This window comes from Lepeophtheirus salmonis, chromosome 4 (genome assembly GCF_016086655.4).
Source record: "Lepeophtheirus salmonis chromosome 4, UVic_Lsal_1.4, whole genome shotgun sequence".
NCBI lineage: Eukaryota > Metazoa > Arthropoda > Copepoda > Siphonostomatoida > Caligidae > Lepeophtheirus > Lepeophtheirus salmonis.
The window spans coordinates 42977329-42988601 of NC_052134.2; the positions used below are offsets into that span (position 1 = coordinate 42977329).

An 11273-nucleotide genomic window follows, 5' to 3' on the forward strand; every position below is an offset into this window, starting at 1 on the left:
TGATTCGTTGAGGGGATTTATATATAATCATATATACATATTATGAATATCGAGGGGGGAGTGTATATAGGGAAGGGGGTCACTTATTAATTGGAATAGATGGTTTTGATGTTAATCTTAGAAACACACACAGACACACACAAAAGAATAGGATTTGAATGATGAAAAAATCAATCAAGGAGTGTGTGTTCATTAAAACAAGCTGGATGCTCAATTATCCTTGGATTTAAGAGAGATACGTCTAATAAGGATTCTTAGGCTGTAGGAATACAGTAAATTAATATAGTTTTAGGTAAAAGTCAAAAATATGTCCCAAAAAGTTTAAATAGTCTTCACAGATTATGACCATAATTATCCTAATTATGACTCTGTTTTTAGTTGTACTCCTCCTAAGATGAAATATAAGTACAAGTCTTTTATTTTTATAGTTTTTTGTTTTGTTTAATGAATACCACCTTGTGTTTTCAGTTCATTAAGAGCAAAAATGACTTATTTCATTCATGAATAAATGATTTCTTGCTAAAAAATTATAAGCTGATCATTATAAATTGCAATTTTATAAAGGATAAATTCCTATAAATTGAGTGTCAAAATTACAATAATTACCTATGTCTTAAAGAACGTTATGGAAATATATATTTAAAATTTATTCTTAATCCTCCTAAACCATAGTTCCTATAGAACCAGTTGTCGTGGTTCTTTCTTATATAATCTTTCTTAACATATGCGTGCATCTTCATTATAACATCAAATATCTAAATTTTTATTATAAAATTAATCTTTTTAATGCATGTAATCCTTTACAAAGTCATTTAAAATATTATATAGGACTGTATATGAACATATTTTATTTAATACAAACATATGTTTGAATAAATATGCAATAAAATCTAAATAAATGAGAGTTGGAAAATATGAGGAAGGTAGATGTGCATATTGCATCAATCATTGTGTATAGTACTTTCATTAGACGTATTTGGTCCATGTGCTACAATGATACCTTCATATATTAGGGAAAAGATCAATAAAGGCAGCTGCTATAACTTTATAATGATAATAAACAGTACAAAGTGATATTTTTATGAAATTTCTAGACACCTAGGATAATCTTGCATAATTGTTATTCCCATATGAGGGGAATATAAAAAAGAATGACTGATTGAAAAAAGTAAAAAAATTGTCAACCTCATTTTTACAACATTCCTTCAAGAGGGGAAATAAAGAAAAATAAACCAAGCTTCCTGTCTGATTATTCCATGTCTCAAGAATACTATAGTTAAGTCACAAAATTCTAGCACCTAGAATAATCACTTAGCTATTTTAATTCCCATATGAGGGAAAGAAGTGTTTGTTTGAAAAAGAAAAAAAAAAAAGAGTCAACCTCATTTTTACTCACTTTTTCACAAGAGTGGAAATAAAGAAGTACAAGTTAAGTTGCATTCTGGAATATTCCATGTGGCTAGAATCACATAATTCAGTCAAAAATTAGTCTATATATATGGCTCCTCAACATAAAAACAATATTGAACAAAAAGTAGAAACCCCGAATTTATTTTTTTACTTCATATAGGTAAGGGAACAATTTAAGTACTTTTACATGTACATAAATCGTTTATAAGTACTTTATTGAAATTTTAGTTTCAAGTACAAGTATTAAGCTTTTTTTTTCCTTTTTTTTTTGAGGTACTAAAGTAGAAGTGAAAAACTATGAAGCATAAATTTACTAATTGTTTCATGAGTTAGTCAGCATTTTATAGGGAGTAAAATGCTGGAGCTTAGCTTAGAAAATCCTTGAGAAGAAGATAATTTATTGTCCAGAATATATAAGGCAGATCTAATCATCTTAAGCGGATAGTTAATTCTATCTATTTATATTGTCAGATTGAACCTGCTTTTTATCTTTCAACAAATCAGTAGCAGTAGAGATTTTCCTAACCGACGCAACTAGATAATAAGTAAAAGATTCCTATATCAACATTAATTAACATATTAAAATTTCATGAAAATGTTCATTGCTTTAAAACATTTTTAAACAAAATATATGCAATCTTTTTTTTTATTTTTTGTTATTTTATTAAAAGTTCTTAAGTATTCATTATAATACGTTTTGAGCCAAGTATGAGTAATAAAGTTTCATGAATACTTCAGTATAAGTACTAAATGATAATACTTAAGGACACCTAAGTACCAATGTTCTTTGCCACGTCCCGGCTTCATTTATACATACAGGCTAATATTTAACTGATATATTTGAGCTTATTATAGGCTTTATATTCAAATTTTTGAAAGAATTAAAATACCCAATAATTTGAAATATTGGTTAAAAACCTTTATTTGATTTCTGAGAGTAAATTTGGGCCACATAAAATTAAATTGTGACGATTAACTTTGCTAATTTAACGGAAATTTACGACGCCTCTAATGCGTTAATAAAAAATAATTTATTCATAGATTTGAAAGATACAAATTTAATCCACACTCCATGCTTTTTGATAAATAGTTCTTCCTTGATTTTTTTTTTTTTTTGACAGATCACATATGTAAAGTGCACTATTTTCCCCCCTCTCTAATGTTAGACCAACTAAAGGCTATTGTTATCATATAGTGTTTTTAGGCGACGTCACAATGAATAGACAGCATCACTTGGGTAGTTTAGTACATTCCTTAAAGCCTGATTGCATTGTCTGTTCATTGTGACGTCAGTGAAAACACTCTATAGTTATGAAAGAAAAGATAAAATTGAATTAAACCGGTTGTCTGAAGGAATTTCAAGAATCTTTGTTCATTGATTAATTAATGTTCTGTTAACCTAAAATAAATTGATCAACCCAAAAATTTTTTTTAATTCCTTATGACATTCATAATTTCAAGTATTTATTTTTGTCATTTCATAACTATTGCCCACTAAAAAATAGCCCTTAGTTGGTCAAAAAAACGGAGGGAAACATGGAGTGCACGTTCCATCTGTAAAGTATTCTTCAGAAATTCATGTATAATAACATACTTATCATTAATGTCATTGTTGTAATATGATTACTCCCTCCTACATAATTATATGGACATTAGGCTAGTTAAAGTTTTATAGATAAACATCTGCTGTTTAAACAGTAAGGGATTAGTAAGTAGAACCTTATTAGTTAACATGGAATAGGATAGGATGAAACATCACAAGGGAGGCATCTCTAATGGTATATACATACATCCACATGATCAATTTCCAAGATAATAGTAAATTCAACAGTGGGCCCTATTCCTACATCATTGATGGTGAGAGTCTATAAGAAACATTGAATCAGGAGCGTCTGCAGAGGGTGGGGTAAAGGGCTGTAGCCTCCCCCAAATGAAGGAATTTTTGATTTTTTCTAGAAAATTTAATATTTAATTTAGTTTTTCAAATTATTTTTCCGAAATCATTAATTTTCTATCAATAGCTAGGAGTTTTTAAATTTTTTTTCCAAAAATTTAATTTTTTTAATATATCTATAGATCTTTGGTTATTTTTTTTACAAAAATTAAGTTTTTTGAGAATAAAAAAGGATTTTTGAATTTTTCTTCCAAAAAAATTTAATTTCTTGTGAACATTTTGAAATTTTTTTGTAAAAAATAAAATTTTTGTGAACAACTGTAGATTTTTGTTATTTTTTGTGTATAGCCGTGGATTTTTGAAATTTTTAAAATATATTTTTAGTTTTTGGATTTTATTTTCAAATAATTCCAAAAACCAAGCATCCCCCTCCAACCCAAAAAATATAAATATATATTCCTGTGGGCGTCCCTTTTCTATATATATTAATATACTAGACGTGGGCTGATATAAAGTATCGAAATCGAAGACCAGTATATCGGCAAAATATACATTGTCTTCATTGTATCGGTATCGCAGAATTATTTTGGAAATTTTGATATTTGCTGGGATATTTTATATGATGCAATCAGAAAAAAGTAGGGACCTTCAAAACTAATAGAAATACTAGGTTTTACCATAACGCATGTACGACTGATGTTTGACTTCCACCACACTTTTTTTTAAAAAATAGACGTCATAGTGTATGAGTGGTTGAGTGTTTTCTCAAAATCTGTTTTTCTCAGCCAGTAGGCAGTACGATACATTAAATTGAAAATTCTAGCGAGCCCGATTACATAATGGTCTAACCTTGTATTTCTATTAACTTTGGCGAACTGCAAATAAATTGTTGTTCTTGTAGCAAGGGAATGCTTAATAGACAAAGTAAAATGATTGGACACACTGTTATGACTTATGCACTTTGTAAAAAGAGTGCGACATTCACAAAGTTGGCCTCTTTGCTCAAAACATTCAGCAAAGAATCAAAGATAAGACTCATTTCATATATGGGCTTGTCAACATTATTTTCTATTAAATTCAATTTATTTTACGATCATTTTTATAACATAACTAGATCGGGATCAAATTGATGTATTCGTAAGTTATAAATGAAATATTTATAGTCCAATAGACTTGTCTCCCACGTGGGAGCTTTTTCGATCAAGTAAATCATTAGCCAGCAAGGGTTAAAGTAAGATGATTGATCCACATATCCTTCAATTATTACAGCTACAAAATAACCAGTCAGAGAGACAATTAAAGGTCCTTTAACTAAAATGTATCTTGCAAATATTTAGTTTTGATTTTTTCAGAATATTCTATCCTTAGAAATGAATCTGTTTGCAAGCGAAACAAAACAATAACAATTATGGCAAACCAAAATAAATTGCAAGAGGGGGAGAGGGGCTAATCTTTTGAATTTAATTTTTTGAAAAGCTTAAAATCATGAAAAATTTTTGAAAAAAAAATTCAAAAATCCACAGTTACTTACAAAAAAATCAAAAATGATATTTCAAATATAAAAGTTTTTCGATAAAAGTTTCAAAAACCAAGTTATTCAGAAAAAAATATATTTTTTACTTCAAAAATGATATTTCAAAATATTAAATTTTTAGTGATTTTTTTCCAAAAATTCATAGCTATTTACAAAGAATTAGTTTTTTGTTTAAAAAAAATCAAATTTTTAATTTGTCCCTATTTAAGTATAAATTTTTTGATCCTGACCCCAAAAAATTATAGTAAAAAGCAAAAAATCCTTAATTTTTTGGGAAGACGACAGCCCCTTTTACGTATACAGGTAAATGTAATCATTTGTAAAATATTGGATCTGATCGAAAATACTTTGAAATCAGCCCATGTCTAATATGTACTTAAAAATGTGTATGAATTTATTATATAAAAAAGTTTTAGCTTATCTATGTTCATTATAAAACTAAATATAGAAATAATATTGAGACATATAGTAACTTAATACAGTTTTATATATACTAAATAGGTGCTATTTGGTTTTCCCAGATATCATTTAACCTTATTATATTCTTTACAGACAAAAAGTAATAAAAAACTGATCCCTTATACCATTAGTATTGACTTCGTTAATAAATTAATGCCATAAACTTCATTAAAAGTTAATTTAATATTTATTAACATATAGCAAAATATCATAATAATAAAAGAAAAAAGTAACCTTTTTTACTCTTTTCATTAAACATTTGCCAAAATACATTTATTTAACTTTCAATATATATAATGGATATTTAAAAGCTTTAAAGATATTATAATATATGAACTAGACACAAATAAATTCCCTACCAACGAAATATGTAGGGATATGTATTGGAATCCAAGCCTTTCTAAATGTAGAGAATGTTGCTAAAGTTTTTAGAACTATCAATATTGTATAAAAGTCGATAATATGTGAGAAAAAACGAAAGTTAAAGTTTTGATTTATGGTAGAAACAAAATATTAACTGAGGAACAACAAAAAAATATATTTTCAGTTCCATACCTTATTTGTAGTTAAACTTGACGCATAGATAACGGATTATTTTTTTTTTTTTAAGGATCTAAAATTTTGAGTTTTTTTTTTAATTTTTAAGTTGAAGTCCACTTTTTTGTAACAAAAAATATTAGAGATTCTTTTACAAATTACCCTACATTTTGTAAAATTTTAAATTTGAATTTATACTTCATGAAAAATAATCTTATTTTGAGAAAGTTCAATAATATATATGTTAAAAAAAACTAATTTTTTTAAGGTTTTGTTTTTAAAGGATTAACAAATCCATTTTTTCATTTATTTTTAAAACCAAAATAATTTATTTGAAGTGAAAATAAGTGGGGGGGTTTCAATTACAAATGAGTATTTGCTTCTTGTAGTTCTAGTTCAGTTGGATTTTTTTTTAAAGTTTAAATATTTTATTTTTTCTTTTGCAAGTAAAATAGAACATACTCTCTTTTTGATTCTCTTCCTTAATTAGTCTAGAGTTGACATTTTTGCGAGGAAAAAAAAGGGCGGAAGGAGAATGCAAGAACAAAACATATGGTACACCTGAATTAAAAATCTTGTTAATATTCCCTCCTTGTTATATTATTTTAAGGGGAAAAAATGAATTACCGCTAAAAACACGATAACCTTCTACATTTAAAAGAATATTTTTATTCAAGGAAAATATAATAATTTTATAAAAACACATATATTTTTACTTTATTACGCATTTTTAAAAGAATTAACTCCAAAGATAAGCGAGGATTCTTCTTTTAGAGGAAGACGTTAACACACCACGAGTTATTAAATAATGAACAAAGAAAGAGCACACGCATCAACCGTTTTTTCTTTTCTAATCGCTATACTTAGTTTATTCTTTACACACATCCCTTCTTTACTTATATGTTAATGTGTATCCCCGCAATGAATTTTGCTTCCATTAATGGAGATTAGAGCTAAGAAGTGATACAAAAACTTCCTTCAAAGGGATGATATCCCTGAACATCAACTTACAAGTAAGAAGCGTGCTTTTAGGATATTAAAATGAAAAGATGTGATTTTTTTGGAGCAATATGTGGAAGCATATCCATATTTTCCGTAGAAATGATCCAGCTAAATAAATAAAATCTCAGAACCAAAATTACCGAGTAGCACAATTCAAAATTTTCCCTCTTAAATTATAATCTAAACTAATAATATCTAAGTACTATCGATTAGACCCTGGATAATGTGTGCTCGAGGGTTTCCTATGCAGGGTTTTTAGGATAAACCACTATCTCCTTTTCCCTGTCCTCCATTTGCATTCCAGTATAACTATAATGTTGTACAAGAAATTAAACTACGGCCGATTTATTAGTGTAGATTAGCTATGAAATGAAAGTGCGAATTGAATCAAAACAACCGTGTAAAAATTAATGTTATTTTAGTTCCTAAAGACATTAATTAATACGCGATGATTTTAATTTAATGATTTCTTTCACTTTATAAGTACTCTACTAATAGAAAAAAAGAAGAAGAAAAATGCCAGTAATTGGTCAAAAAAGGAATGAAATAAAAGAGTTAGTTTTCCATGTATTTATTGATTGGTCCCATCCTGGGTTGGTTATATGAGTAACTCAATCAGTGAGTAGACTATTAAGGATTTTCTAAGGTTATTAAAACAATGCCCATAAAAAATAACATTCCAAACACACAAAATTAAATGCATGACTGCTTCTCATTCCCAGAATTAATAAATAACCTTTGCTGCAGGTTTGTTGTTGGTAGTGACAAGAACCATGGAGAAACAAAGACTCATAATGAAAACATTGATATATTGCATATAACAATTCCAAGATATTTTTTCGATAGTTGAGTCATACTATAGTAGTGCTTTCTATTTTCTTGAACGAACCCTTCCATAACAACTCTATGGACATTTTTAAGGACCTAAAAATTCCTTCTCATTTAAAAATAAGAGATGTTATCATAACTATTGTTAATTTTGTGATAAAGACAACATAGTAAAACGTTCGTGGAACAACATTGAAAATGGATAACGCACTTTGGGAAAGTACATATATTATTCTTAAAAAAAGATTCCTAGGTCAGTTGAAGTAATTTTAATTCTATTGGGGTTACTTATACTTAATCAGTGCAACCCCATCTGATCATTTAAAGGAACATTAAAAAAAAATTCCAGGCATTTTCCCCTATAATTAAGAAACTATTTTCATAATACATTCTCCATTTTTTATTATTTTTGGTTGAACTTGGAGATACGATACCATAAGTCCTTTAAAATGTTGTCCCAAAGGTTATGAAAATGTGCGGATACACATTTATATATGTACATACTTACTGTTGCTTTTGAGTCAAAATATATAAGTGTGAGTTTTGCGTCTGGTCAAGTTTTTTTTTTTTTTGATCAACTTCGAGTTCTTGAGAAATTTTTTATGTATTTTTTTTCCATATATGTTTATCTCCAAGGCAATTCAATCAGTGTTTACATAAAGGTGGGACTGGATAATTTACATTATTTTATCCAAATTTATGACAATCGGCCTTTCAGAACGGAGTGGATCTTTCACATCAAAATTACCTACACGGAATCGACGAAAACAAAATTGCACGTGATTGCCTATTACATATGAGGACCCATCAACTATTATTTACATTTTCAGCTGCCTAACATACTTATTTGTCTTATTCGAAGACAAACTGTAAAATAGGGGGTATTTTCTGTTTGTTGGTGTCCATCTTTGATGACACTCACAAAGCCGTCCTAAAAGATTTTAGTAGACAAAATTTTATCATTCTAACGCCATCTGGCGTATACGGATCGCATTTATACATCCTGAGATACACATTAATAAAGCTATCTATTAGAAAATAATTATTTCCTTTTACTATATCTATTACAATGTAATTTCTCATTTTTAACTCATCTTTAAAAAAACGAGCAGAGTCTGTCTGTAATTTTTCAATGCCTCTTTAAGTAGTATTTGTATAATTTAAATTTGAGTAATGATCCTGAATCGAATCTTTTGAGTTTTTACTATTTGAGTTGAAGTAAAGTCACTTTTTTAAGAAATATTTTGAACGAGTGTGAGTAATTTTGTAGAATAATATCGACTATATCAAATTTGAGCATTGTTCGAATAAAATTAATACTCCAATCCAAAAGTAATTATAACTATATCCTACACAACTTCGAGTAACTCTATTAAGGATACAAAATTACTTTTAGGTTAATCTGAGGACAAAGACTTTTGTTTCATTTCTAATAAAAAAATATTAGACCTCTTTGAATAGAAAGACAAAAATTATGTAATGTCAATGAATATAATCTTTGACTAATTAAAAAGGATATATTCATAAAAGTGAAGTGTAACAATTTGTTCTAACTTAGTATTAATAGAACTTAGAGCTTTTGATAACTTTGGGATCTTACACAATAAAAAAATTATACATATATTCGTTCCAAACATGAATATGTAAAAACTTTTTATTTCTCAGAAGGAAAAAAAAAATCCAATTGGTTATGTTAATTAAAGTTCATACTGACAAAAAAAAAAAAAAAATCAGAGAACACTTTTTACATTATTATGTTTTTAAAAAAATATGTAATATTTTTATGAGGATATTACAAGCAATATATCTATGTGTACTTAAAAAAAAAAGTTTTGACAGTCAGGTTGTAAAAAATAGAAGAAGGTATCATCAGTAAAATGTTGATTTTTTTTTACTCATAGGTATGGTGGTTTTGGAGTGTTTGAAAAAAAAAAAAAAACTAGTAAAATAAATACCCTACAAAATTAAAAATAACATCAATAACAGTATTGTAGAATCTGCCATTTCCACTTATTTTAAAAATTACAAAAGTTGTTTTGGGGTTATGTTTCAAATGACCGTGCATATTCTTGAATACATAAGTATATATCCTTTTATCTAAAATGATATTTGTTATTGAATTTTAAATATTTGACTTAAAACTTGAGATATGTTTCGGAAAATAATTATTATTTATCGGTTTCTAGGCAAAAAAAAAATGCTACAAAATAAATTAGTGGACTAGAACCATAGGCACAAAGGAAATATGTCCAATTCATTGAATCCAATAATTATCGCGACATTAATGGTTGATCATAATTTTATGATTTTTTTTTAAAAATTAATCATAGAATACTTGTTTATTTCTAGGAACAAAAAATGATTTTTTTTTAAATCGGACAATATCAAAGATTATTGAATTTTTCGTTAGAAATTGGGATTTTTTAAATCTAAAGTAACAGACTGACATTTAGTACGAATGTTACAATGTTAAAAGAAATAATTTGTCAATAAAATTCCTCAAAATATTAGGTTAAAACTTTTTTTTTATATAGGCTGTTCTGCCACTTTTTCAATGAGTGTGCAAAATTTTTATTAAATAATTATTAATTCGTATTTTTTTATGTTGAATCCATTCTTTATATATTTAAGTAAAAAAAATGTAAAACTGCTAAAATTGAGGATTTCAAAACTCTTGTATATTAAATGATGTTATGTAATTAAGATTATATTTATAGTCTCAAATGGTTTTTATACAAGTTCATAAATAAATTGGTCAATGGTCCCTTACCATATAACATTCCATGAGCCACATGACAGAGGAAGAGCAGATGAGTCAAATAATACAAAAAACCAAGGGAAGAGCCACTCATTCTGCTTTGACCATGATGCACAATATATATATATTATAAATAGTTTCGATAAATGTATTTATATAATTTACGGAGAGAGACACAAAAGGATCCCACCTGCAAGGATCACCAAATATAACTGAATTGGATCATCAAAAAATGTTGAAAATCCATCCAAAAAAAAAAAAAATAAGGGGGAAAGCCCGTTTTTGTTGTGAGGGAGGGGAGGGACGGAGGGGGGTGTAAGGAAGCACGCTTATTCTACTACTACTTCTACTACCTCTCCTATGCCACGCGTATGTCAACATTTCTGAAAAAAAAAAAATTCTTGGAGTTGTAAAATAAAACAGAATTATGGAATGTAAAAATACAAAAAGAAATTTGCAAATATTTTGATTTGTAAAAACAAACAAAACATAAATATTTTTTAAAATGATGATGTATTTTTTCTGATCATTTATAGGATCAAATAATTACCCATATATATAATTAGAGTTGTAGAAAATATGTCCTACTTGGACGCTCATAAAAGAAATAATAAAATCAGCATTTTAACCCTCACAATATGAATAATGTATATATGAATAGCTAGCTCGCATGACGTGCGAATTAAATTTAAATAAAGCCGCTAGAAGATTGGGGGAATAAACAGGATTTCGCATCTATACTTTAAATGGCAGAAACAGGAATTACTCCGCTGTAGATTTGCAATTATATTCTTTGTCCAACTAGGGGCGTTCACATGAATTTTTGCTTTTGACTAGAAAATTTAATATTT

General features: G+C 27.6%; 1 protein-coding gene across 2 annotated transcripts in view; it reads right to left on the reverse strand.

Moving 5' to 3' along the window:
* The window catches only part of LOC121116018 (putative receptor-type tyrosine-protein phosphatase mosPTP-1), a 97372-nt gene extending 86731 nt beyond the window's left edge, over positions 1-10641 (reverse strand). For both annotated transcript variants that reach the window (XR_011779857.1, XM_071887947.1), the window contains exon 1: positions 10435-10641. Coding sequence is in view for 1 of the 2 variants with exons in the window: in XM_071887947.1 (XP_071744048.1) it covers positions 10435-10516 (82 nt within the window). In the remaining variant the exon portion in view is untranslated. The remainder of the gene's footprint in view (positions 1-10434) is intronic.
* Positions 10642-11273: the final 632 nt, after the last annotated feature.